Below are 27,295 nucleotides of genomic sequence, written 5' to 3' on the forward strand. Positions count from 1 at the left end.
GCCCTGTCAAGCGCTGGCAGAGGCCGCCCGGGCCCGCGGTGGAGCCGCCGCCCCTGGGGGCGTCCGTGGCGCTGTAATGGCGGCGGCCGCGCTTCTCCCCGTTCCCCCCGGGGGAACCGGGGACCCTGCCGGGGGGACGCGGGGGGCCCTGCCCGGGGCGGGGAGGGGAAGGGCCGGGCCGGGCCGCTCCGCCCCGGGGCGGGCGGCGGCGCCATGTCGGGGCGGCGGGCGGCCATGCGGCGGGCGGGGGAGCTGGCGGGGGAGGCGGCCGTGCGGGCCCTGCTGCTGCTCGCCTGCGGGTGAGGGCGAGCGGGGCGGCCCCGCGGCTCGCCCGGCCCCGGGGGCTGCGGGCCAGCCCCCCCCCCCCCTCCCCAGCGCCACAGCCCCCCGCCTCGGTGCCACGGGAAGGGCCCAGCGCCCCCAATAGCCGGCGGTGGCCGCCTTCTGCCCGACGTGGGATTATTTAATATTTTTGTTTTGTTTCGTTTTTACCCTTTTTTCCCCCCTCTCTCCCCAGGGCGATGGAGTTCTTGCCGCCGTTTCAGCGCCTGGTGCAGCCCGAGGAGATGTGGCTTTATAAAAACCCCTACAGGGAGGTGGATCGCGTCCCCGCGGTGCCCATGTTCGTAAGTGCCCCCGCTCCCCGCCTGGGCTTACGTTTTTTCTCTGATTATAAACTCTCCTTTTGAACCAAAACCTACCGGCTAAAAGCCTGATACTGCGAGCTCCTGCGGTTCTTACTGCGCTACTGAAGGTGCCGGGTATTGCTGCAAAGAAGACAACATTTACGGTCCGTTTTTGTCAGCTTTTTTAGGCTTCGCCATCCAGGGTTGCGTTTGGGGCTTTAACAAAGTTTGTTAAAACTGTTTTTTGTCAGTTTTTTTAGGCTTTGCCATCCAGGGTTGTCTTTGGGGCTTTAACAAAGTCTGTTAAAACCAGTGAGAGCCTTTGGCTGTTGTTCACAATCGATTTCAGGTCTGTTTCGGGATGACTCTGATCACGGACTGTAGCCTGTCTCTCCTTGTCAGGGAATGGTTTGCTTGAAAGCAGGGATTTTCAGCAAATCTTTATTACCATTTGATTGTGAAAATGTTTTCCCTGGGTCTCTCGGCTCTGTTAGGTTTTAAAAAGGGTAAATTTACTCTTTTGAAAGAGTAAATGTTGGATTTCAGGAGGGCGATGCCCCGCTCACGGGGGTGTCTGTGGAACCCGCGGCTCCTGGCTTGGGCAACCACCCGCTTTCCTGGCCAGTCCCACTGGTGATTTTCCACGAGATTTGGGCATGGGGTTTTTCAACCTTAAAAGCCAAACCCCCGGCGTGGTGTTTGGGTTTGGCGGTGGCAGCGGGACGTGTGCCGGACTTGCAGGGGACAGCAGCCTCCTCGGGAGCCTGTCAGACTCCCCGTGGGGGGAAATAACACCGCCGAGATGTTGTGAACGAGAACCTGTTCTCTCTGAATCAGCGGCTCCCGTGGGTTTTGCTGACAAGCGGCGTGGGTGCCGCTGGCAAAGAGCTAATCCCTGTAGGCTTGGGGACGGCGAGGTGCTGTGAAGGGACACCCACCAGCAGGAGACGAGGGACAGGGAGCCGGCCCCAGCAGCGCTCCCCTGCCAGAGATGCTGTTTGAGAGGCTGAGGATGCGCTGGGCATCTCTCAGAGGAGGGAAGGCTCCGCTGAGCCTGCGAAGCACGGGCAGGAGTGGGGTGCAGAGGGGGGGCTTTTCAGTGCGCTGTGTTATTTATGCTGCCTGGGGGCTTTTTCTTGTGCTTCTACAGGCGATATCCGGCAGCCCAGGGTTTTCTACATGAGGTGCTGCCGTTGGATGGCAGACAGAAGGAATAGCCATGCTGTGGGGAGCTCAGGGGTAGTCAGGGTTTGCTGCAAACACAGCTGGGGTGGGTTTTGTTTGTTTGGGTTGGTTTTGGGGCAGGAAAGCGCAGAGTCTCTGTGAGCGACTGCGGTTGTGTTCTGGCCAGAGAGCTCAGATCCGCTGCGCTGACAGACGCCCAACAGCCCTCTCGTCTCCTGGCAGTTCATCGCCTTTCTGTCTCCCCTGTTGCTCATCGTCCTGGCGAGGGTGTTCATGGACGCCGACCGAGAAGACACGCAGGAAGCCTGCCTCGGTGAGCTCCTCCTCACCCCGCAGAGCCAGAGCCCCCCGCGGGGTCTGCCCCGGGGGTCTCACACATGAGTCCTTGGCTCTTGCTGGGGCACAAGTCTTGTGCCGGGGGTCCCAGACCTGAGCTGTGCGCCTCCAGCTGAAGTCTGAGCGCTGCCCGAACGTGCCTCGAAGCTGCACGTTGAGGTGGGGATGGCGCTGACGTGGCCTCTCTGCTCTCTCCTAGCTGCCAGCCTTGCTCTCGCCCTCAATGGGTTTTTTACCAATGCCCTGAAGCTCGTCGTGGGGAGGTGAGAAACTGGCTCACTGCGGGGAGGGGAGACACGTCTGTGCCATGGCAGAGCTGCAACAGCAGCAGCAAGGGCCAGGAGCTGTTGTTGGACATACTCAGCCTGGAAGGAATGTGTTTTTTCTAGCTGTAAAGGCAATTAGAACAAACGCTGGCGGGGACCTGCTGTCTCAGGGCATCATTTAGATGGGCTCGCCCAGGCCTGTGCCGGGGAGGAGCGCTTTGGCACGCAGAAAGGGAGCGGGGGGGATGGTTTCACCTCCCTGGGCTGCGTCGTCGGGGTGGCAAAAAGTTCCCCGTGCCGAGCTGCAGCCGGAGGGGTTTGCTGGTGGCTGGCGACTCGGCCGGGGGTGCTCTGTGGGAGGGCTGGGTGCTCGGATGGCTCCTGGGAGCCCGAGGGCTACGTGCCTTGTTCTCCTGCCCCAGGCCACGGCCAGACTTCTTCTATCGCTGCTTCCCCGACGGACGAGCCAACGCAGAGCTGGTGTGCACAGGCGACCCCGGCGTGGTGGCTGAGGGGCGAAAAAGCTTCCCCAGTGGACACGCTTCGTGTGAGTTTTCCGTGTCCCCCCCCCTCTGCAGCCCCAGACAGCGAGCCGTGAGGAGCAGAAACCCTTGGGGAGGGCAGCTTGGGCTTGCTTTCACACACCCCGTGGCTTTGGCCACATTCATTGGCCTCTTTGGGGGCCTCAACTTTCCCTCTGCAAAGCAGTGGGGAGATGAATGTCACGTGAAGCTTCTGTAGCTCCTGGGAGGAGGGATCCTCGCCAAGTACCAGCTTCTACGGCTCCTCCATCGCTCATGAGCTGGTCCTTCCCTTGTCTCGCATGGGCAGGACCTGCCACCGCAGTCAGGGAGAGGGTGGAGGGTGAGAGCCTGGAGCCGTTTCTGAAGCGACACAATTCTCTTCCAGTCGCCTTCGCTGGTCTCGGCTTCTCCGCCTTCTACATCGCGGGGAAGCTGCGCTGCTTCGCTGCCAGCCGGGGGAGCAGGGCTCTGCGGCTCTGCGCCTTCCTCCTCCCGCTCTTCCTCGCCACCCTCATCGCCGTGTCCCGCACCTGCGACTACAAACACCACTGGCAAGGTGGGTCGGGCTCTGCAACTGGACGGGGGCACTCGGTGCCGGTGGGGGGTCCGTGCTGCTGCGGAGGTGCTCAGAGCCACCTTAGGGTTTTTGGATCACTCCTCCTGTGGTAATTACTCTGCTGCCTGCACGGAGATGATGCCTTTCTCTTTCTTTTTGGAATCTACACCAAACTCGGTTGTGGGGGCTATTTTCGGAGCAGCTCAGCTCTGCGCTGGGAAGCCACCTGCTGGAGAATTCCATGGCGAAACTTGGGCAGATAAAGGGAAATGAACTCTCCTCTGCTCTTGCCCGCAGATGTGCTGGTTGGCTCAGCGATGGGCTTCGTGCTTGCCTACCTCTGCTACAGGCAGTATTACCCTCCTCTGGTGGACTCCCTGTGCCACAAACCGCTTCTGTACAAATCCAGACAAGTGCCAGAGCACCAAGAGAAGGCGGCAGCTCCCGGCTTTCACCTGGAGATATAGCGATGGGCTCCGTCCTGCCGGCACCTCTCCGGCTGCTCCCCCAGGGCTCGGGCAGGGGAAGGCTCTGGGGAGGTCGCTCTGTGAGAAGTGGCTCAAAGGAGGATGAACCTGAAACCCAAGCAGGCGTTCTCTGCAGAGCTGGTAAGTTCTCCTGCTCAGGGGCCTGTGTTGCTTCATTTAACCCGATTTTTGTGGCCTCCCTCCCTTCGGGGCCGCTGTGAAGCAAAGGAGGTGCTGGGCGTGGGAGGAGAGCCCGGGAACAAGAGGTCCTGAAGCAAGACCTGGAAAAATGGGACAATGTTGGAGTGCCCCGTCCGGTGGGCCATCTTGTGTCTGGGCCACAAAGCGCCATTGGTCCCCTCCCTTCGTTCCAGCCGAGCTCTCCCGTCCCCTCCCTCCTCGGGGGAAGCCTGTGTCGAAATGAACTGCGGGATCCGCTCCTGGCGCCGGGTTTCAGTCCGTCTTTTCAATCAGAGCTGAGCTAATTTGGAGTAACGAGCGCGAGGTCACGGTCTTTAACCAAGGATTGAGCGGGGGAGAGGGAAGATGAAACTAAATTGTTATTTGTATTATTGTGCTAGCCTTGATTTTTTTTTTCTAACTTACCCAATAAAGGAGTTTAATTTTTTTAACGAGCTGTGGTACTCAAAACTTTACGTCATGGACTGGGTTTATGCTGTATAAGCCGATTCCTTTGGTGTGTCTGCAGGGGTTTCCAGGTGGGCGTTTATTTTGTGTCTCTTCCCTTGCAGCTTTAATACGGGTGTAAAGAGATGACAATCGGCAGAAAATGCCGTGGTGTCTGGAAGCATCCCTTCACGGGTGCTTGTTTCCCTGCACCGCGCTTTGTTTTCTCAGACAACGGAAGGGTGAGAACTCCAGGGCCCCGCGGTGTGGCAGGACTGGTGTAAGTAGTTATTTGTCACTCGTCTCCACCATAAATACGTGTGGTTTTGCTCAAGTCTGTGTACGCGCAGAGGTGAGGCTGTAGCAGAGCTCAGGACACAACAGTAATGAAAACGCCACCCCATCACCTTCAGTCTGGGCCACATAAGCCCTCTGTGACCCTGCAACTTCAACGGAAGTTACAGAAGTAGCTTTAATTTCCCCTAAAATAGCGCACGTGTGAATTCTTCAACCGCCTTCCCTCCCTCTCCCCCCGAACAGGCACACACCACAGCAGTCATCTACTTGTTTATTTTGGCTTTTACTGGAAAAGACATTAAATAACATTTAAAATTTATTTAACCTTTTTTTCTTCTTTTTTTTTTTGTTCTTTTTTTTAACAAAGTGCATAACTTAAAGAGCTGATCATTAGAGTGTCCCGTGTTAAGACTCTTCCTTTTCCTACTCTCGTAGGAGACGCTTTAGCCATGAGTAGCTCAGGCGCCGGCTGAGCAGCGTGTCTGTTCCTGCAGTCAGGTAAAAGAACAGCTTCTGTTCCCCGGGGCCGGGAGGGGGGCCGGGGGCTGCAAACAAAACCCTTCCCATTGTGCAAATAACACAGGACAACGGGGGAGAAACGAACAGGCGGCGGGGAAAAAAGGCTCCTTACCCCACGCAGGGTGAAAGCGGGAGGGAAAGTGGTTTGGCTCTTCCCAAGGCTGTGACAGCAACGACCTTACACACCATGAAGTGTCTGCCTCTGCCTTGTCCCCAGGCTCTGGCCACAGCCCAGCCGGGGTGGCTTGGGGTGGTTTGTGTCACCCGGGAGAGATCTGTCCCCATCCCTGTCCCCGTTGGAGCAGAGCGAGCACACCACAGGCAGCCACCGACGGCGCTGGGCTCCTTTCTTCACTGGGGTCACTGGGACAGGGTGTCACCACCCTACGGATCTGGGCTCTGGCCTTGCTGGCTGTATTTTGTGTGTTTCAAACCAAAAAAACAAAGACCCTGGCTGGTGTGAGATCCCTGTAGCCACCCTGAAAGCCACACTGCAGCAGGACAGTCGTGCTGCTCCGTGCCCCTGCAGAGCCGTGGAGGGATGTCCCTCGGGAGCTCCCAATTGTCCGGAGGCTGCTGAGGAGCAGCTGCTTTCCCCTGGCAGGGCTGTAGTTTGACCTGGAGGTGAATCCTCTCCCCTCCAGTCCCACCTGGCCACTAGCTTGGTCCTACACGAGACATCCCCAAGGTTTGCTGGCCACCGTGGGCTGGATGAGGATGCCCAGAAGCCACTACCAACCTACCGCAGCCGCAGGCACCAGCGCCCGGGTCAAGTGCCCCGCAACGAGCTGTTTTATGGGTCAGTCCTGCATGGCACGGCCCGTGGGCACTCACGCAAACCACGCAGCAGCAATCCCAGATGAGAAGGGCTGGTGGACACCTTCCTGCTCGCTTCGCAGCCGCCACCGGGGCCCTGGGTTTCCCCTCCCACAGACCACGGTCCTCGGTGTTAGGGCAGGGAGAAGTCAGCACTCCCCTTTGCTCGCCGAGGCTGCTGCAGCTTCTCTCCGTGCTGTGCATTTAAGGCTTTTATTCCTCAAGGTCACAAGCTGCGAGTTTCCTCACTGGGCCAGGCCCTCGGTACCGGTTCCTGGCCCAGACGGCTGAGTTCCTGGCCCAGACGGCTGGTCTGCCTCGGTGCTCAAGGAGCCGGTGCGATCGCTTGCAAGGTGGAGGGTTAAAAGTACACGTTGCCACGGGGAGTCACAGTGCGAGTGCTGGGGTGTGGTTGAGCAGAAGTGTTTTCCCTCGATATTTCCCCCCCCCGCCCCTTATCCCTACCCAAAACAGAGGAAAATCGTCCTTATCTCCAGGCAGCATCAAGTACTTGGGAAGCGGCATGCAGGGGACACGGCAGCAGAGGAGAGAGGAAGGCAGAGAAGAGATCTGGGCTTTCCTGGTGAGTGCTCGGTTGAATTGGATCTAAGAAAGCAGAAGGAGAACGTGGGAAGATGCTCTAGGGCAGACCTAACCCCCAGGAATTACCAGTGTCAGGCTTCGAGGGTGAGGAAACCCAAGGATGTGGCTTGGCCCCGGTCTCCCCTCAGCCAGGAAAGAGCAGCAGAGGGTGAAAACACCCCTGAAAAAACCACAGGGTCCACGCTCTGGCTCTCTCTGTCTATAAGAAACGTTTAGCCTGGGAGGTTTGGAATATGGGCTGCACCTCTGGTCGTTCCCTTGGTGGATCCAACGGATCACGAACATGGACAGTTCCTGCCGCCCTTAGCAGCAGCAGCAGCGGTTTATTTAAACTCCAAAGGTGCTCGTGTATAGGGTGAGAGGAAAGAAGCCAAACCTGCTGATGGGCCACAGAAAAAACCCAACACAAACTCCTGCCTTAGACACAGCACAGGAAATAAGGGATACCGTTCCCTCAATCGGACCAGATGCCCCCTGAGGTGCCCTAGGAAGGTGGGAAGGCAGGCGTGGGCAGGGTGACTTACGGCAAGCGGCCAGGAGAGCGCAGGGTGGTCACTGGCTTCCTGGCAAAGGTTGATCCAGTGTAATGCCTTGTGTCTGGTAAATCTCCTTCAGAACCAGCAGAACGGTGTCTTCTGACTCCCTGGAGGAGGAGGACAGGGGAATTAGAGGGGGACACTTCCCTCCATGCTGTCAGGACCCCTGTGATGGTTACGGGGTACACACGGCGCTCAGTGAAAGCAGATGGTGCCAGGCAAGGAGAACTGCAATGGTCTCCTTCCCCTGTCCCTACCCACCCGCCGTGTCTGCGTTACGGCCAGGAAAATGTCTTGTTTACTCAGTTAAGGCATTTCTTACTACGTTGGCTTTAAAAATGATGTCACTGCTTACATCAGACCTGAATTTGAAGCTTTGCCAGTTGTGCAGAAGCTTACCAATAGCAGAGATGCCCTTGTAGTGCAAATAAATACTCGTTAAAGCTCTCTATTGGCTTCTCCTGCAGCACATAGTCTATGCGATTCCCTCCGTTGAGCCTCCCCACGTTGATGAGGGAGGCCTCTTCTTTCACGGCCACGGGGGGCTCTTCTGCCTTGATCTCTGAAGGAATAAAGAAGAGCATCGTGGTTCAGCCAAGGGGCACCAACAGCCAGGAAGATGCAACAGCATCACCGTGCCCTCCCTTTGTCCCACGTGGGTTAGAAGGGACCTTAAAGCCCACCCAGTGCCCCCCCCTGCCCTGGGCAGGGACACCTCCCACCAGATCAGGTTGCTCCAAGCCCCCTCCAACCTGGCCTTGAACCCCTCCAGGGATGGGGCAGCCACAGCTTCTCTGGGCAACCTGGGCCAGGCTCTCACCACCCTCACAGCAAAGTTGTTCTTCCCCAGATCTCATCTCAATCTCCTCTTTTTCAGTTTAAAACCCTTCCCCCTCGTCCTATGGCTCCCCTCCCTGATCAAGAGTCCCTCCCCATCTCTCCTAGGTCCAGGATGTGATGCTGCATCCCTGCTCCCCGCTGACCTGGCTGCTTCTCCACGCTGGCCTCTGCCTCCCCTTCAGCCTCAGCACTCGCCCCCTCCACGGCGGGCAGCGGGGCTCGCGTGAAGGACTGCCAGGCCACCCGCAGGGAGCCCAGCAGGTTGTTCTTCAGGTCCACACTCATGCGCGTCAGCCCTTCCTTCAGCTCTGAAAGGCAGAGGGGGGGTCAGTGCGGGGCTGGGGGCTGCAGCCGCTGCCCTGGGGATGGGGAAGAGGGGCTGCCCTGTCCTTACCGAGGTGCATTCTCTTCCTGCCCTTGTGGTGGGGCAGCAGCATGGGCTCAAACTCCAGGTCGGGGACGATCATGGGCTCAATCCTGTAGGCCACCGGGTCGAACTGTAGAGGGAGGGGGGACAGTGAGCGGGGGCTCATGCTCCGTGTGTCTCATGGCAGGACGGCTCTGGGGTTTATGCCTACCGGGTGGAAGATGTTGAAGAAGCCTTTGCAGGTGGGCAGGCTGTAGTTTGGGTTGATCCGCTTCACTCCTCGCACCGTTAGGAACATCCCAATGGGAGACCCGAAAGCGAAGAAGATGGTGGGCTTGTAGTCCAGCTGAGGGTAGTTTGCCGAGACCTGGGAGAGAGGGAGCTGGGGGTTTGTTTCACGAGACACCCTCCGTGCTGGTGTTACGGGGGCCTCGTTGTTGCCGTTAGAGCACGGTGCCGAGCTCGGTCGTTACCTGTCCTAAGCCCACGTCCCGGTATTGGCAATTCCCGCCGTCGTCGTGCTGCGATGGGGATCCAGGCTCCGCTCCGCACTCCCCGCTGTGCCCGGGACCTGCTGCGCTCTGGTCCTGCAGCGACACAATGGGAATCTCGGCTATCACAGGTCCTGCAGCGAGTCCACGCCACGGCCCGTCCTCCCACCCGGGAGCCACAACGCCAGGCAGCGAACTGCCCGGCATCCCCCAGCCTCCACAACCAGGGCCACCTTGGCACCATCACCCTACTCCCACCAACCACCTCTCTCTGGCTGCCATTGCTAACTTCGGTCTCTACCACCGCTAACTAGTCCTCCTGCTCTCTCTGCTCTGCCTTACAGGCCACGGGATGAAGTGATGCTGCAGCAGCGCAGTCACCAGGGCAAACACGAGCCCGTGAGAGCCGCCCGAGCGAGGATGGCCGGGAAGGAGGAGGTCAGGGCGCTCAGGGACTGATCGTGGGCTGGTCCTTGTCTGGGAGCGACGGGATGGACCTGGGTGAACAGGAGCCGTGCAGAAGACAAACCTGCATCTCCGCCTTGGAGCTGATGTAATGAAGTATCTTCATTCTTGGTCCTAAGGGAATCCCCATTTCTTTAAGGTTCGTCTCCGTGCACAAGAACTGGAAAATAAGCAACCCAGATATGAGTGCAGGAGCAGAGAGGGGAGTGCAGTGAGGTATTTCTGTGCTCCGTAATTCCATTCCTGCCACGCGCCTCAGAGACAATCCCTGTGCGGGTGACTCAGGACCAGGAAGACGTGCAGAGGGTGGGAGGACTGGAGAGAAACGCAAAGAAGAGACAAACGAGAGGCAGCAGACCAGGAGAGCTCCTCACCAGTGCTTGCCTGTCCATTTTCTCCTTCTCGAAAACATCACAATATTCGGACAACTCCAGCTTCTTCAGGATTTCTTTTACTGCCTCGATGCCCCTGTTGCTTGAGGTTGTCCTGGACCCCTGTGAAAAGAGCCGTCAGGGATGATGCTTTTTGCTCGCTGATTTTCTCCCGTGCGTTTTGGAGTCTCTCCCCCCTCCCCAGGCAGTGGCAGAAGCAGGAGGTCGGTGCGACACTGTCCTGGAACGGCTACCGGGGCTGGCGCTGCAGGGGCACTCGGGGGGGTCCAGATGCCACCAGATGCTACGTACCTCCTGGCTGTGCTCGTCCTCCTCAGGAGCAGCCTTCTGGTTCGTCAGGAGATCAAACAAAATCAGCGACCCTGGAAACCAGGCGCAGGCAGAGAGAGCATCAGCAGCTCATCGGGGAAAAGCCCCACGCCATCTCCTTTCTGGGAACCCTCCCCGCTCCCGCGGTACGGCGACATTGAGGGGACCCGTGGGGGAGACCCCCACCCCCCTTACCCAAGCTGTGCCCCGCAATGGAGACCCCCCCTTTGAAGAGGGGGTTCCTCCGGAGGAAGAGCTGGTAGAGGCGGTTCATTTCGGAGGCCACCGTGTCCACGATGGTCTGGCAATAGGTGGAGCTGTTGTAGAAGAAAACGTCCAGGATGGTGTCGTTGATGAAGTGACGCAGGCGGTTGATGCTCGGCAGAGTGATTCGCTCCAGGTCACTGTTGGGGGGGGAAGAGGAAAGAGGGGGTTGCAGTTGGAGGTGCCAGTGAACCCTGCCACGCTCCTAAAGCAAAGCGTAAGGTCGGAGAAGGATTTCCACCGTCCCCAAGGACATAATGCTGTAATCCAGATCCTCGGCTCCTGCCAAGACGGAAGGCAGAGCACGGCTCTCACATTCCAGGCAGGAATAAGGAGCCTGCCCTGTTCCCCAGGAGCCCTGCTCTCTGCCCTCCCTGGGGCCCTGCTCCAGCAAAAATGGGGTACTCTGCTTCCAGAGGCCATTAACGAGGTGGGGATGCCCACAGTCCCCCCTCTGTCCTGCTCACCCCTGCACCTTCCCAGCCCTGAGCGCTCACAGCTCTCCCTTCGCCCGCCTGGAAAAGCGGAGTTTACGCCGGAGGAGCCATCCGTGCGCTTTGTGCCGTTCCCAGGGAAGCCGAGGAGGGGGCTGCGGGGGACACTTACACGTCCACCCCGGTGGAGTGGAGGGAGCTGTGCCAGTTGACGGGCAGGAACTCCACCCGCCCGATCTGCTGCTGCTCCTGGGCCTTCTTGAAGTGCGCCTGCAGCATGCTCAGGGAAACGTTCCTGAAGTCGTTCACTGGAAAAGAGCAGGAGCTCGTTACCGAGATCCACCGGCTGCAGGACAGGCCTCCTGCATCAACAGCGCTTAATAAGATAAAAGAAAAGATCATTACCGGGGGAAATCCCACCAGGGTCTTTAATCTGCTGCTGCTACCCTAAGACCTTGGACCTTTAACTACAAGATCAGGGGAAGGCTCCATGTCCTTCCACGTGCGTTTACGGGATTTCGCTGTCCCAGCTGTAAGGAGCCGCCTTTCCACATGGGCAGGGCTTTAACGCGGCAGTCGGGATAAGAAAGGTGCTTTGGGGAATTTAAAAAACAACAAATCTGTTGCGAAGGTGCACGTGTTAGAAAGGGAAGCCTAAGGGAGGAGATGAACGTGAAATGGCTCAGTTTGGAGGGAGAGGGGCCCGTCCATCTCCTCCATTTCAGATGGTCAGCAGCCTTGATCATCAGATGAACACACAGAAGAACAGGCTGCGTCAAGGCAGAGGTGTGTTTTGTAGGAACTAATGACTGTCTGCCGTGGAAAAATCCCTGCTGCCTTGATTTCTACAAGTTAAATCGTGTGGGGCTTCCAGGCGGTTGCCGCGATCACCTCTCCTGAACCGAAGCACTCGGAGCTTGACCCAAAAACGGACAGGTCAGAGCAGAGTCACTTGGCTTCACGTCCTGTCACCAACACCGATGGAGGGTGGCTGCTTGGGGGGGGGGCGTAAGACCAGCGATGCTTCCTCGCATGCTCTCCTGGCCTCTGGGCATCCGCAGCTTGGGGATATCCTCAGCCAGAAGCAGCATCCCTGCTTTGGGGCCAAAACCACTCCAGGGGGGGCTGGATTGGGGTGTTGGACTTCACCCACTGAGACGAGTCCGTAGCGACAGACGGAGCAGGTCACTGATGAGTTCAGCAGGTTTGGGCAGTTACTCAGAAAATCTGTATCCCGTTTGGGAAACTCACTATTTTGAGCGGCAGCGGAACGCAGTGAGGAAAAGTGGTTGCCCAAACCTTTCCGGGTGGTGGGATTTAACGTGGTGTGAGCGCTCTCTGACAGCGCTTCACGTTCTCCGCGCAGACAGGGGTATGGAAAGGGGGACCTGGCCGGGCCCCACACCTACCGCACTGGACGATGCTCCTGAAGCGGATGTCGCACGCTGGGCCGATGCCGTGCACCACGAAAACCAGGTGGTCGATTTGCAGGGGCTCCCCTAAAGAGGAAAGAGGAGTTCAGAGCGCGGGGACGGGCATCGCCGAACGGGGAACTGACCCAGTGGAACCACACGCTCCGCAGGAGCCTCCCATCCTCACCTCACGGTACAAACCCTTGAGTCCGGGCCCGGGTTTGTGCCGGAAGGGCAGCGGGATTTCTCACGTTTCTTTGTTTTTTCTCCTGCTAAATCCAGCTGCCCACCCCGGGATGGATCCAGGAGGGTGAGGATGGACAGAGGAAGGCAAGGCAGCTCGTCCCGCCTTGTGTCACCATCCTCGCTCCAGTGGGAGCGTGTGGTCCTCGCGGTGACACCCGCCCGGCCGTGGGGCACGTTTGGTGCGGGAGAGGGCAGGAGCAGAGGACGGGGTCCAGCCGCCCCGTGCTGAGCCCCCCGGCCCCGCGTCCCGGCAGCCTCAGGTAGACACCAGGTGACGTTTCGCCTTGTTCTCTGCCTCCCACACGCTCCAGTTTGCATACACACCTTCCCGGAGGCGTGCGGGCATGGAAATGAAGGGGTTGGACGGGAGAAACTGCCTGTCCTCACCACGGGGACAATCCTGGGGCCCAACCAGGAGCTCGGGGACAGTTGGGGGGGCAGAGCTGACGCACAGCTCCAGGGACGGGGAGGGCACGTGTGCCAGAAAGTCACCTGCGTGTGGGTGAGGGACGTGTCCCTACCACGGAAAGAAACTCCTCCTTTACCAGCGCACACGCCAAGACCTCGGGGTTAATTGCAGGCACCGCAGCGCTTTCCACGGCTCTGGTCTCAGTGCGGGGGCTGGAAATGCCTCCCCCCCCATGTCTCTGCTGCCTCTGCTCGTTCATTTACAGGTTCATTACCTAGCGCTTTGTTGCTGGGAAGGTTTCTGAAAACCATCCTGTTCCTTTTGGCACAAAACTTCTAGCTGTGCCCTTTATTTAAAGGATCATGGAAGCATCTCTCAGTCCCTTTGAGAAAATGGGTTGGAAAGCAGACTTGGTAGGTTTGGGAGGGCAGAAGGGGGGAAGAAGCCAGCTCACCGTTGGGGATCTCAGCAGCGATGTTCTCCACTCCTCTCTTCACAGTCCGAGGCCGACCTTGTTCCGTAGGAGTCGAGCCCCAGTCATCGGAGGAGGCAACGGGATGGTAGTGCACCATCAGCTGGGAAACGAGAAGAGCCTGTCGTTAAACTGTGCCACGTTCTGGAGCTATGGGGGCAGAAATCCGCTGGTAGGTGGCACCGGGTGGTACCAGACCACGAGCCCTTTGCACAAAGGGAGCGAAAGGGATGGTGAAAGGGAGGGGAAGGTGGGAGACAGAGTCTCTGCTGGCATCGCCCCCTGCTCTGGCACAGCTCAGCCAGGGGAATGGCGTTGGACAATCTGCTTGTCCAATTCGAGTTGGTTTCTCAGCAGATGTGGTTAAAAGAACCAGCATAAAGCCAGAGCATAAAGCCAGGCCCTCAGGAGAAGTCCTTGCTGGTGAACACCGAGACCACCAGGCCCTCCTCACCTTGGGGTTGTGCAAGATAATGATTTCCCGGCTCGGGGACTCCAGTTTCTTCTTCCACTCGTCCAGGGTCACAGCAACCATGTAGGCTTCCTGAGGAAAAGAACACCCCCTGTGAGTCAGCTGAAGGCATTCCCATGAATATTCAACCACCCAAGACATTCCCCACCCATTTTACGGTGTCTCTTATCAACACATTTTGCGAAAGAAGCAGAGGAACGAGCCAGGTCACGCTGGGGGAACAAGAGGGTCACCTGAGTATCACCCACTAGGGAGCTTCCAGGAGGCAGCAGCAGCAGCAAAAGCCTCCCCCAGCAATTCAGAAGGGTATTTTTTGGTACATCACAATACAGATTATGGTAAAGATGTATATTTTTAAATATATATATATATATATATATCTTTCCAAAGAAAGTCTCCAGCTATTCACAGCACAGACCACTCAAGCCTAACGCTTCGTTCAGTGGGTGCCCGTGGTGATGATTCCTCTTTGTTGCGTTCACATCTCCCTTGGGTTTGGTGAAACCCTGAGCACGAGGAGGACAGTTCTCACGAGGAGAGTCACAAAGCAGACAGGGCCAGCAAAAACCAGCGCAGAGCTGCTGGAGCCAGGCTGGAAGCACGGCCAGAGCCACACAGCATGCCGACAGCACCCGGGAATGTGCAGCAGAAGGGTGGCACCGGGGCAGGAGGAGGGCAGGAGGAAGGGGAGAACGCCCAGCTCCAGCGGGCTGGGAGGGAGGCAGGGGCAGCGTTTAATTTCTGTGAATCGGCCGGGAAAACACCACGCCAAAGTCTCTCTCGAGTCCGCGTCCTCAGGCGCGACCACGGCGCCAGCTGCCCCCGATGGGGTTTGGGACGTGGGGGCCAGTATTTGACACTGAGAAGCCAAGATGCTTCTCGGCAAGAGGGAAGCTGCCAGGAGAGGCCAGTTTACCTCCAGTTCTTCGCTGAAGGTCTCCGAGTAGGGAATGTACTTGTTGTCCTTGTCTCCCTTGTAAAACCAGGTGCAGCGCCGCACTTCGGAGACCTCCTCCTCCCAGTACACCGCCACGCGCTGCCTCTGCCTCAGGTGCACGTCGTACCTCCCCCCCGACGTTGGGACCACCAGATCCTCTTTGCCTCTCCCTGCGGGAACCAAGGCCTGGAATTAATGGTGAGAGGCCCAGAAAGGTCGTGTACCCAGCCAGATCACGAGGACGAGACTGCAGCGGTGGGCAGCACACGAGTGTGCACGAGCATCGGCAGCAGACACCCAACGTTCTCCGTACCCAGGCACGGAGAGCAGCGTTGGTGGGCACCGCAGGAGAGATGCCCCGAGTCAGGCTTCCCCCGGAGGCAGAAGGTAAGATGAAGGCGTTAAGCTACAACCGTCTCCCTCTCCGGTTCAGGCACAGGCTTACAGGGACTCTTCCTGCCTCACTTTGATGGTAAAAACGTGAATTTGTGGCCCTGGGCAGAGCAGTGTGTGAGGGTGGAGGTGCGGGTCTCCGGCTCTCTGAGCCATTCCCCTCCAGAACAAAGAACTCCGCGCAGATCCCAATAAGGACCTCAAATTCTGTTAATTCTGTTGCCTTTTGGGTCTGCCTGCTGGCCGGGCTGCTGGCGGAGCGCCCAGTGCCAGGCTGTGCTGGGCTCGGCCGCGTCCTGGCACCGGGGACTGGCGGGATGGCCCCTGATCCAGAGATTCCCGGGAGAGGGAGGACGGAGCGGCCCTTGGGCAACGGGAGCTCTGCCCATGGCCGCCGGCAGCACGGTCCTGGCAGCGGGTGGCAAAATCAGGCGGTATTTGGCAGAAAGGGGGTCTCGTGGCCAGCGGTGCCGCTGGGAGCAAGGAAAGCGTTGGGAGGAATCTCCCCAGCGGAATTTCTGCCATCCCGCCGGCACTCTCCCATCCCCACCAGGAGGGTGCTGTGGCAGGACGATGACAGGTAATTCAGAGCATCCGTGGAATGAATGAGGTCAGGGAGATGGATGCACCCCAGCAGCTCGGCTATTCACCCCATCAGGGGGCACGTTGCCAAAAAACGGAAAAAAAAAAAAAAAAAAAAGTCCCGATTTAAAATTCCCGAGGGAAAATTTTGCATCCCCGGTGGAAGCCCTGGGTGCGCCCAGGGAATTTCCCGGGATACCCGGGCAGCGCTTCCCCCTGGCACACACCTGATGCTCCCCCGCTGACCTCACCAGGCCCCTTCCCCGCTGCGATTTTAGGAGCCGGGGACAAGGTATTTAGAATCAAAGGGCAGTTTAAAAATAGCAGTGATGGGAGCGGAAGGCGAGCGGTGCCGTGACATCCCCCGGGCCCTGGAGGGGGGGGATGGAGCTTTCGGCAGGGTTCCCCCCGCCCCAGCCCCCCGCCCGCGGGGGTTTGTGTCCGTCCCCCCCCCTACCTGAGCCGTGCGCCTCTTCCAGCCGCTCCGAGTCCTGGCTGCTGAAGGGGACCCACCGCTCCCTGCCGTCCGTGACCTTGCGGTAGAACCAGTGCGGGGCCACCGGCTCGTACCCGTGTGCGGGGTCCGGCTCCCCGGGCTCCGGGGGCGGCGGCGCCTGTTGCTGCTCCGGGGCGGACATGATGCTCCCGCACCGGGGGCGGCGGGAGACGCCGTGGGGGGGGGGGGGGGCGGGGGGGCGAGTCACAGCGCCTCGGAAATCCTGATTCCGTCTCAATTTGAAGGCGCTGCCCCCAAATCTGCCCCCCACGCCGCGGCGGCGCCGGGGGTGGCGGGGGGACGGACCCGGCGGTGTGTCCCCCCCAGCCCCGTTCCCCGCCGCCTCTGCACGCGCGTGTCCGTGGGTCTGCGGCCCCCCCGGTCCCCGGCGCGGCCCCGCTCCCCCGGCGGCTCCCCCCGGCCCCGGCCCGGCCGCCAGCGCAGGCCCCGCTCCGGCCCCGGCGACCGCCCAGCCCGGGGCGGTGCTCCCCGGCCGGGCCGGCCCTCCCCGGCGTCACGGGCGGGGACGGGGCGGGACCGCGGCCTGCCTGTATCCCTGCCGTATCCCTGCCTGTGATCCTGCTGTATCCCTGCCTGTATCCCTGCCGTATCCCTGCCTGTGATCCTGCTGTATCCCTGCCTGTATCCCTGCCGTATCCCTGCCTGTGATCCTGCTGTATCCCTGCCTGTATCCCTGCCGTATCCCTGCCTGTGATCCTGCTGTATCCCTGCCTGTATCCCTGCTGTATCCCTGCCTGTGATCCTGCTGTATCCCTGCCTGCCATCCTGCCTGTATCCCTGCCTGTGATCCTGCTGTATCCCTGCCTGCCATCCTGCCTGTGATCCTGCTGTATCCCTGCTGTATCCCTGCCTGTGATCCTGCTGTATCCCTGCCTGTATCCCTGCTGTATCCCTGCCTGTATCCCTGCTGTATCCCTGCCTGCCATCCTGCCTGTATCCCTGCCTGTGATCCTGCTGTATCCCTGCCTGCCATCCTGCCTGTGATCCTGCTGTATCCCTGCCTGTATCCCTGCTGTATCCCTGCCTGCCATCCTGCCTGTATCCCTGCCTGTGATCCTGCTGTATCCCTGCCTGTATCCCTGCCTGTGATCCTGCTGTATCCCTGCCTGCCATCCTGCCTGTATCCCTGCCTGTGATCCTGCTGTATCCCTGCTGTATCCCTGCCTGTGGTCCTGCTGTATCCCTGCCTGCCATCCTGCCTGTGATCTTGCTGTATCCCTGCCTGCCATCCTGCTTGTATCCCTGCCTGTATCCCTGCCTGCCATCCTGCCTGTGATCCTGCTGTATCCCTGCTGTATCCCTGCCTGTATCCCTGCTGTATCCCTGCCTGCCATCCTGCTCGTATCCCTGCCTGTCATCCTGTCTGTGATCCTGCTGTATCCCTGCCTGCCATCCTGCCTGTATCCCTGCCTGCTATCCTGCTTGTATCCCTGCCTTCCATCCTGCCTGCCATCCTGCCTGTATCCCTGCCTGCAGTCCTGCCTGCAACCCTGCCTGCCGTCCTGCCTGTGTCCCTGCCTGCATTCCTGCCTTCCATCCTGCCTGCAGTCCTGCCTGCAGTCCTGCCTGTGATCCTGCCCATATCCCTGCCTGCCATCCTGGCTGTATTCCTGTCCATATCCCTGCCTCCCATCCTGCCCGTGATCCTGCTGTATCCCTGCCTGCAACCCCTGCCTGCCATCCTACCTGCAACCCCTGCCTGTATTCCTGCCTGCCATCCTGCCTGCAGTCCTGCCTGCATCCCCTCCTGCATCCCCTGCCTGCAGCTGCAGCTCTCGGGAGGGTTGCGCAGCCCTTGCAGCGGCCCAGGTGGATCCACACCCAAACGCCATCGCAGGCAGGCGATGCCAGCGCTAATTGAGACTCTCGGGCCTAAGTGTCGGCTCCAGGTGGGTCATTACACCCCTGAGCCGGATGCGGGCGGGCAGGGGTGCGCGGTGCCAGTGCAGCATCGCCGGGAAGCACGTGCCTCCGTGCCGCTGCCTCCCACGTGCGGCGTGGACGAACACTCGAGCACAGGGCGCTCCGCAGCAGAAACCACGGGACGCTCATTTAGTGTTTGTTTTTCAGTCCTTCCGTGCCCCTTTCGCCTCGGTGGAGATTGAGAAACCCTCTTCTGACGGCGGCTAGGAGCCGCTCCTAGGAGCCACGGGGCAACCCCGGAATAAGAGTTTGGTTTCTGTAGAGACGAGCCCCGCGATAAACACAGAGACACACGCTTTCTAATTTGGGGGTTTGTGACGTGGGCGGATGGATGCTGCCGGATAAACCAGTTGCCGGGAATCGCCGTCCCCGCGCTCACCTCCGCCACGGCGGTTGCTGGCTGGGAAGGCGAAATGGCCAGAAGTGCTAAAATCCTCAAGTTTTGCATCTGTGGAGCAAACGGCACCCGCAGGGTGCTGACAGGGCTCCTGCGCCTCTGCCGCAGCCTCTCCCTCCTCTCGGATCGCCGCCCGAGCCTGACCCACTTTGGTCCCGCTCTGAAGGAGACGGGAGGCAGCGGGGACACTGCGGGGACAGATGCGGTGACGCCGTTTGGAGCGTTCTGCGGCGGTGGGGAAGGTACACCCCGAGCCCGGCGCTCGGCTCGGCGCAGCTTTGGGGGAAACACCCAGAAACCCACCGTTGGGGGGTGCAGAAACGTCGGCCGCAGCCGCCTCTGCCTCCCAGAGCCCGTCAAACACCCAGCCCCCCTGAAATGCTGAAACCTGCCATTTCAGCCCAGTTTGGGATGTTCTTTCCTGTGCTTGTCGCCGGGGTTTACGTAACCCTGTGCCGCATCCTCCCCACACGCGGGGAATTAAACTCCGGAAGAGGAATTATTGTGATGGAATACGTTACCTCGATGGGTTCAGCCCCAAAACACCAGAGAAGGAACCCACCTCCCTCCTCCCTCCCAGACTTTGCCTCCTGTGCCACGCACGGGCTTTCAGTTTTCCCTATGAGCAGATAAAGGCATCGTTCCTACCACGTCTCCGCAGCGGGAAACCTTTGTCCCAGGGCACAGAGCAGTGGTGACAGAGCCGCTGAGGGTATGTTTATTTAATTCTCCCCGAGCTGACTGCATTGCAGTGCTGCTGAGCCTGCGAGGGGTCAGGACTGCTCCTCACTCCTCACGCGGCTGGGAACGGCTCACCTCTTCTCCCTGGCAACTGCCAGGGGAGGGAAACGGCTATTAGAGCAAACAGGATGCCGTCAACAATACAGTTTTGTTCCCGGTGCAGTTCTTGCTGCTGAAACAAACACAGAAAACACCGTTTCAGCCAGCTCCGCGCTCCCGGGCTCTCTGGAGCTGGCTGCCGGCTGCTGCTGTTCTCCCTGTAAGCAGGGACTCGCTGCAGCGCTGCTGCTGATAACGCCACCTCCCCAAAAAAAGCAGCGGGGGCTGAGGCATGAGTGCCCTGTTCGTGGCCACCTTACTGGGGTGACAGTGGCAGAAAGAGCGGTGAAGCCCGTGGGCAGCGGGAGGGGGACCTGCCCCTATGGCCTCGGTGTGTGCGGGGTTAGAGCTCGGCTGCGGTTCTGCCCCTTCTTGGGGTGCTCTGGAAAAGGGGTTGATCCAGCAAAGGGGGGAGACCCCGCTGCCGGGAGGGGTGTGAAGCTGCCGGCACCACGACCTGTCCTTTTCGGCCGTGGCAGTCAATATGCTCCGATTGACGAGCGGAATGATTTCACTCTCTGCCCAAGCAGGACTTGCACCATCTCTTGCGACAACAAATCTCAGACGTTGGCTAGATCCTGGGCAGAGGGAACCCAAACCTTTATTCCAACAGCCATGCCAACCAAATAACAAAACAAATGTGGTAACAGAGGGAGAAATGAGCTCTTTGGTAATTCCCTGGAGAGCCCAAACGCGGTGAGGCTGTGGCCTGGACGTGGTGCCAGCCCTGAGCTGGCCGGAGAGCGAAGCGGGGCAGGGTGGGCACGCTTTAATCAGGGCTGGCTCCGCTCCAGAATAGGAGCTACAGGATCAAACGTGCAGCCGCCTCCAGCAGAGCCTTCCAGCCAGGTACGGGTGGTTTCCGAGCTCAGCCGTGCCCTGAGCACCAAGGAGAAATGTTCTCCCCCCCAGCATCACCCGTTCTCTCCTTCCGAGCCCCCCTGAGCCCCCCGAGAGCAGAGCCTTTGCCTGTGGCAGAGCGTGGCATCGAGCACCGCGGCTCCTCCCGCTCCGCCGGCCGGATTCGGCACCTCTTGACTTCTCTAGAATGCGACAAGTTAGGTCTCTGTGGGTACTTACCTTCCTTCTTTCCTTTTTCATCTCCTTCAAAGCCTTTTACAGCCAAACCCTGCGGGAGGTGCCGAAGGAGCAGAAGGGCAGGAACCAGTAACTCTGGAAGTGAGTCCCCAGCCGTCCCCCAGCACAAGGACTCGGCTTCCTGCCCCCGCACCCAGCCCGCCTTCAGAGTGCTTGATGGCTTTTGTTGCCCGTACTCCTCCCTTTCAAAAAAAAAAAACCTAAACCTAAATAAAGTCATTACTGTATCAGGCTAATGCAGTGAACCCGCAGCGGTCTCTCGGGGAAGATTTCAGGGCATTAGAGGCAGCAGTTACCAAGACTTTACACCAGATGGTAAGAGGAGGAGGGGCGGACACCACTATGCTGGTTTAAAAAGCCACCGGTAGCAAGGCTGGTTGTGTGGAAATTTCCCCTTCCACGAGGATTTTCACAAAAAGAAACAAACCCAAAGCAGGGATTAATTGCTGGAGACGCTGCTGACACTGCTGCCTTTGTCAGAGAAAGAGAAGTGGCGCTGACCGGGGCCGGGCCGTTGCTTTGTGTGTGCGACGCAGTGACAGCCATCGCTCTGTCCGTCTGCTCTGTCTCCCCGTGCAGCCGCCGGCCTCACCAGGCGGATTTCACGCTGGATCCGAAGGAGGGACGGCTCGGCCCGGCTGCTCTCTGCCCGACAAGAGGAAGGAATAAAATAGCATTTATCCGTCCCAGGACACTCAGCTCTTTCCTGGCTTCACCCCGGGGGGGGCTGTGTTTGCAGGCTGACCGCCACGCGTCATCCCAGGCACATCCAACGAGCTGCAAAGGTCAGTCCCGTCCAGGAATGGTGTGGGATCTGCCCGGTGCCTTCAGGACATGGGCAGCCCCCAGAGCGCAGGGTCAGGGTGCTCCCAGCCTCGGGCGCACCAAGACCCCTTCCCAACCCCTTCAAGACCCCCTTCCAGATCCCTTCCCAATCCCTTCCAGACTCCTTCCAGACGCCGGCCACCAGCCCTGCAGCCAGAGCTGAAGGCTTCTGGGGCATCTGCACTACCTGGGAGGCGATGGGGGACACTGTCCCCCACCGCCCCCAAACAGGGATGCTCGGGGGTGACTTGTTGCCTTCATCCCTGACCCCCAGCCGCTGAGACAGCTTTGGTTACGGGCAGGTCTCTACAACCTTGCCCACAGCTTTTTTTTTTAAAGAAAGGAGACCTTGAGATGTCTTAATTACAAAATAACATTTAAAAGCTGTCCGGGTTTATTGTCTCATCACACACGGTCGTGATTCACTTCACATGTTGTAACCAGGAGGTTAAGAGCGGGCCGAGCCGTTCCCGTCCCCTCCGCGCTGTTGGGTGCCACCAGGGTGGCGTTGCAGGGGAATACAAAAATGCGGTATGTGGAAGGACCTTAAAAAGTGGATTTTTGTTACCCAAGTGACCTGGAAGCATTTCCAAGCATCCTGCCGTTTCGGGTCGCTCTGCTCTGACATTGTTCCTCTGCTTGTACAGACTCTCCAGCGGCAGAACGGAGACCTCCGGGCTGCGTTCCCGTGTCCGCGGGGGAAACGGGGACCGGCTCTTGGCGACAGAGGAGGAACGGCACGACGTGACATCTGCTCGGGCGGCCAGCGTGGTCCCTTTCTGCGGCGCTTCAGTGCACTAGAAACAAGCCAAACCCCACCACGACACGGCAAGTTTTTATGGTGAGGAAGCTGAAGCTGGAAACACGGGTGGCGACGGACAAGCCCGGGGTCTCGGTGTGTGGCTGCCCGTTGCAGGACGGCTGTGACCACATCTGACAAGGGTTCCGGCTGCATAAAGAACTGCTGGGGCTGCAGGAGGCACCTAGAGATCGGGGCGGGTTTGGGGAACTTTGTACATTGGGTTTCTTCCTGCAGATGCAGGGGATGCGGATCCCCACGGAGACCTCTACAGCGTAAGCACCTCGGGTGGTTCTGCCTCTCCAAAGCCTGGAACAGACAAACAATTCCGTTTGCTGCTTCAGACCTCTCTGAGTTGTCCATTGCCAGGTTGTTGGTTGGGGCTGGGCTGCTGGCTTGGGGCGGGAGGTTGGTTGGTGGCTCTACTTGTGTGTTTAACTCGGGGCTTATTGCTATTCCATCGTCAATAGTGCGTAGCAGAAAGAGCTGAGATTTAACAGAACTAAAACTCTTTGGAACCTCAACAACGGACTGTGTGTTGTGGCTGATGTGCTTTCACAATCCCTTTCTTTCCAGTTTTTCCAGTATGGCCTGAATTCTGTGGACGGACTCTTTCCTGGCCTGCCGAACACTGTCCTGGCCACCAGTCTCGATGGAATCCAGTTCCAACAGCAGCTTGGTCAACATCTCCTCCAGGAGCCGGTAGGATTTATCTGTCTTTTTCCCTACGAATTCATCCACCTCTTGCTCCAGCTGCTCAGCCTCCCCCATCACCTGGAGGATTCGCTGGATCTCGGGCTGGATGGCTCCAGAATTCGTCGAAGGCTGGTCGCTGGGTTTAAAACCAGCCTCCCGGCTGCCGGCCGAGGGCTTCCGAGAGGTGGTGTCGTACATGTGGGGCTGGGCGCTGTACTGCACCCTGGGCTTGGGGGGGGCTGGCTTGTGGTCACTCATTGTCCCAGTGTGCTGGTGGTGGACATCGGAATAGTAATGGTGTTGGCTCGGGCTTTGCTCGGGGTTGTCGTAAGCGCTGTCCTACAGTCAGAAGGAGAAAAAAAAATCCTTAAGTGCATTTCCCTTAAAGCCGGGTGTTTAATCTGGCACTAGAAAGGCAGGGCTGAGGGAAGGGGGTGGCGGGAGACGTGGTGACAGCTCTGAGGTGGGCATGCCTGGGAGGATGGGGTCAGGCCTGACGTTACCAGGGACCTGGGCAGCATTTTCTAGACTGTCACACACCGTGACGTCATAACACATCGTGTCCCCACGGGCTGGCACCCCCTGTCCTGCCAAACGGGCTGGTTTCTGTGAAAGGTCCCAGAGAGGGACACGGGACCCACGCTCCGGTCCCGGGCCGTTAAAGAGCAGATCCCTGGCAAGAGGGACGTGTCTGGAAGAAACAGGGTGAGCCACCAAGCACTCGTCAGCCACGAAGAGGGGAGATTTGGATCCCATTTGGATATTCTGGAGAAGACACTTCTTTACAGGTAGCACTTTTGAGCTGTTCCCAAACCCCAAAGCCCCCAAATCTCCCCACCCCCCATCAGGGCTGCTCCAGGGACCAAACCTCCTGCTCAAACCCAGAGGACCCCGAGATGAACAGACCCCACCAAATACATCACTTCCTTAAATTTTTGGCTTAAATCCTTCCTCAGTAGAGGGTGACTGTGCCCAAACCAGGCACTTGCAGAGGAATATCCGAGTCTGCAAACTGCCCGGCGGGTTGGTCCCGCTGATTCCTGACACCTTTTGCTGCTTGAGAGAGAAGAACTGGGCGAGCAAGACCAGGTCTGACCCATTTCAAGACCTGCCCTGGGACATCTGCTATCTCCAGCACCTTTCTGGAATCTCAGCCGTGGATTTTGGGATGCGAACGGGAGATTTTGCTGGCAGTGCTCTGGATACCTGCTGCTTTGTTTCCACCTACACCAACTGTGCCCGGAGAAAGGGGCATTCCCAGGAGACAGAGACGGGCTCTGGGGAAAGCCCTACAACCTCGGAGCTCTGGGGGCAGCCGGGAAGAACTGCAGGACCATCGGTTGTACCTTTGAGTCCCACGCGGGAGGGTGGGGAGCAGCTCCGCTGCCGGTCCAGGATGGATGCGATTCGGAGACGAAGGGGCTCCCGTGGGCCGGGGCAGCGGGCCAGGCGTAACGGGGCTGCACCCCATAGACGGGGGGACCCCACGAGTCCTCCGGGGCTCTGGGCTGTGGCGGAGGCCCCTGCGGCGTCACCCCGGGATTGTCTCCGTACGGATACTGCGGGATGGGCATTCCTGGAGTCTGTAAGAAAAGGGGGGACGGGCATTACCCCCAGAGTCCCTCCAGGCAGCCCCGGGAACAACCTTGTTGCGCGATGCCTGCTTTCCCAGCCCACAAACTTGGAGTCTCCAGAGAATGGAGATGACCACCATTTTTTATAATAAAAGCAGGCAGGACAAGCTGCCGTTAGGACCCACGGATCCATCGGAGGAGGCACCTCAGGCTTTCCCTCTGCTGTGGCCCCATAAAACAACAACTTCTCCCCCGGGAAGCGCAAGCCCAGCAGCTGCACGGACACCGGGGCTGGAAATGGCTCTTACCTGCGGCGGGGAGTAGCCAGGAACCTGCTGCCTCCGGAGAGAGGACCCCTCGGTGGGGCCGTCCGGGGGGGTGTAGCTCCAGGGGGGAGCGGGCGAGGGGGGCCGGTAGATGCCCGTGGACTCGGCAGGGTAGGGGGTGTGCAGGGGCCTGGAGCAGTAGTAGCCCCGTGTCTGCGGGAGACCGGCGTAATGCGGGGCAGCACCGGCAGCCGGAGGGTACGGGGGGCTGTAGGCTCCGTTTGCGTAGGGAGAATCCATCGCCTGGAGAAAAGGGAAGAGCAGAGGGAAGGGGATGGGGCACGGACACGGGGCAGGGGGCCTCCGCTCTGGCCCAGCACAGCCTGGGGAAAGAGCACTGGCCCTTCCTGCAGCGTTTAACTGGGGGGTTTCTTCCTCCCCACGCTGATTTATGGCTGCCCCATCCCTGGAGGGGTTCAAGGCCAGGTTGGAGGGAGCTTGGAGCAACCTAGTCTGGTGGGAGGTGTCCCTGCCCAGGGCAGGGGGGTTGGAACTCGATGATCTTTAAGGTCCCTTCCAACTCTAACCATTCTATGATTCTATGATTTTTCCCAGTTTTAGGTGTTTCCTGTTCTAACGTGGCCTTCTACTGGCCACTGCCAATAAACGCTTTGGTCCCACCGCCCTCCCAGCTCACTGGGGCAGTGCTGGGGGCGGGGGGGGTCATTATAAATTTGTCTGGAGAGTGGGAAGAGCAGATAAAAGCTTAACCGTGCTCCACTGGGCTGAGCTGTGCTCAGAAACACGCAGAGGATTCCTCACAAGCTGCTCTTGGGAGGTTCAACCCACGTCGATGCAGTCACCGACCGGCGGGTGAAAAGCGCTCCCGGAAAGTTGTGTTTCCTCTTTCGCTCTGCAGAGACAAACCACGCGAGCGGACGAGATCTACCAGTTGTGGGGCCCCGGGGAGCGGGGTGCTCCGAGCCCCCAGCCCCAGGTTGTGCCCCCGCCGCCCCCGTCGGGATTGACAACCCATCGTGCGAGAGCTCTGTGCGCCCAGAACGTTTGTGAGGATTCATCCGAACACGCTCCAGCAACCAATTCCTATCGAACCTGAGCTTCCCTCTAGCCCCCGCGGAGATAATGAAGCGTTGGGATTTCGGGATGACTCCCTGTAGCTTTGGGCAAAGCAGTTTTTTTGCCCATTAGCTGTTTGATGGAGGAGAGATTGTATCACCTGTGTGTCGGGACTTCTGAAAGAGCTGGATCAAACCTACTCATCCCATAGGATTAACAGGAGCCACGGTTGTGTCCGGCCTCTGTGGAGAGAGAAAAGCCTTTCCCCTCACACAGCATTTGCGCAGTGGCCCCTAAAAAAAGCTATTGCTGCAAGAAAACCAGCAAATAACGGAGCCGGGACGAGCAAGTATTGGGACACAGCGGGACTGGGGAAGGTTTTTCCCCCCCTTTGCCCGGCGCTGCCGGCTCCGTTGCGCCAGTGGGGTCTGTGGCACAAATGCCACCGGGGACGTGGCCCCACCTTTGGTGTGCCCTGCCTGGGAATAGGGGGACGCGGCAGGGGACGGAGCCTCCAGCCCCACAGTGGCTTCAGGGAACAGGCAGCTCCATCTGACGGTGCGGGGCCGGTTATCCCGGACCGGGACCCGGTGCAGGGCCGGTTATCCGGGACCCGGAGTCGGTAAAGGGCCGGTTATCCGGGACCCAGAGTCGGTAAAGGGCCGGTTATCCAGGACCGGGACCCGGTAGACCCAGTGAAGGGCTGGTTATCCTGGACCTGGACCCGGTAAAGGGCTGGTTATCCGGGACTGGAACCCAGACCCGGTGCAGGGCCGGTTATCCGGGGCCGGGAGCCCTCCTGGCCAGCGATGCCCATCTGGCACCAAACCCGCCGGGGACGGTGGCATTTCCCGGCTGAGCTCTCCGTTAATACACACGCCCTAGAAATGTCACCTTGAACTGGATGGGAAGGTAAAACTTTCCCGCGTTCACCGTTCTATGGGGTTTTTGAGCCAGTTTGAGCCACCGGCCCGAGCCCGGGGGGGAGGGGGGCGCGCGGGTTTTTAATGCGAAGGGATGTTTTTGGAAACCGAGCTGAGAAAAATACGGAAACGGGACTTTCGGAGGCAAGAGCCGAGACTAAAGGTCCGGAGAGCGCGTCGCGGCTCGGTGCCGTCGTTCCCCGCCGTTCGGGCCGGGCGTGCGCTGGGGGTTGCGGGGCTGACCCGCACCGCCGGGCTCCGGCCTCCGGCGCCGTCCCGGTGGCCGTAGATGTGGGCACCTCGGCCGCCCGTTCGCGGCGGGGCAGAGACCAGGGCCGCAGCTCTGCCCTCCCTCCCCGCCCGTCCCTCCCCGCCGTTACCTGCGCGGCCGCCGGCGGGCGGGGGGACCCGGGGGGCCACGGCGGGCCCGGCTCGGCGGCGCGGTCCCGGGGCTCCATGGCCGCCGCCCCGCCCCGTCCCGCCGCCAATGGCCGCCGCCCGCCCCGCGGGCCAATCG

At 59.5% G+C, this 27,295-nt stretch overlaps 3 protein-coding genes across 3 annotated transcripts; 1 reads left to right on the plus strand and 2 right to left on the minus strand.

Moving 5' to 3' along the window:
- Positions 1 to 213: 213 nt before the first annotated feature.
- On the plus strand, positions 214 to 4,590 carry PLPP5 (phospholipid phosphatase 5). Its single transcript, XM_074164208.1, has 7 exons — positions 214 to 299; positions 518 to 626; positions 2,034 to 2,124; positions 2,347 to 2,410; positions 2,836 to 2,960; positions 3,323 to 3,493; positions 3,791 to 4,590. Exons 1-7 carry the CDS (start codon positions 214 to 216, stop codon positions 3,958 to 3,960), a joined length of 816 nt encoding a protein of 271 aa, XP_074020309.1. The 3' UTR covers positions 3,961 to 4,590.
- A 549-nt stretch (positions 4,591 to 5,139) lies between these two features.
- On the minus strand, positions 5,140 to 16,481 carry DDHD2 (DDHD domain containing 2). Its single transcript, XM_074164337.1, has 17 exons — positions 16,301 to 16,481; positions 14,848 to 15,038; positions 13,914 to 14,003; positions 13,442 to 13,562; positions 12,330 to 12,419; positions 11,093 to 11,228; positions 10,418 to 10,626; positions 10,205 to 10,275; positions 9,896 to 10,015; positions 9,586 to 9,681; positions 9,039 to 9,152; positions 8,777 to 8,932; positions 8,593 to 8,695; positions 8,342 to 8,506; positions 7,758 to 7,920; positions 7,347 to 7,465; positions 5,140 to 6,825 (listed from the first exon to the last, which is right to left on the minus strand). Exons 1-16 carry the CDS (start codon positions 16,479 to 16,481, stop codon positions 7,375 to 7,377), a joined length of 2,097 nt encoding a protein of 698 aa, XP_074020438.1. The 3' UTR covers positions 5,140 to 6,825; positions 7,347 to 7,374.
- A 5,341-nt stretch (positions 16,482 to 21,822) lies between these two features.
- BAG4 (BAG cochaperone 4) lies at positions 21,823 to 27,236 on the minus strand. The gene is made up of 4 exons (XM_074164338.1): positions 27,159 to 27,236; positions 24,821 to 25,081; positions 24,285 to 24,521; positions 21,823 to 23,277 (listed from the first exon to the last, which is right to left on the minus strand). Exons 1-4 carry the CDS (start codon positions 27,234 to 27,236, stop codon positions 22,798 to 22,800), a joined length of 1,056 nt encoding a protein of 351 aa, XP_074020439.1. The 3' UTR covers positions 21,823 to 22,797.
- Positions 27,237 to 27,295: the final 59 nt, after the last annotated feature.

Source organism: Numenius arquata, chromosome 26 (assembly GCF_964106895.1).
Source record: "Numenius arquata chromosome 26, bNumArq3.hap1.1, whole genome shotgun sequence".
Taxonomy (NCBI): Eukaryota; Metazoa; Chordata; class Aves; order Charadriiformes; family Scolopacidae; genus Numenius; species Numenius arquata.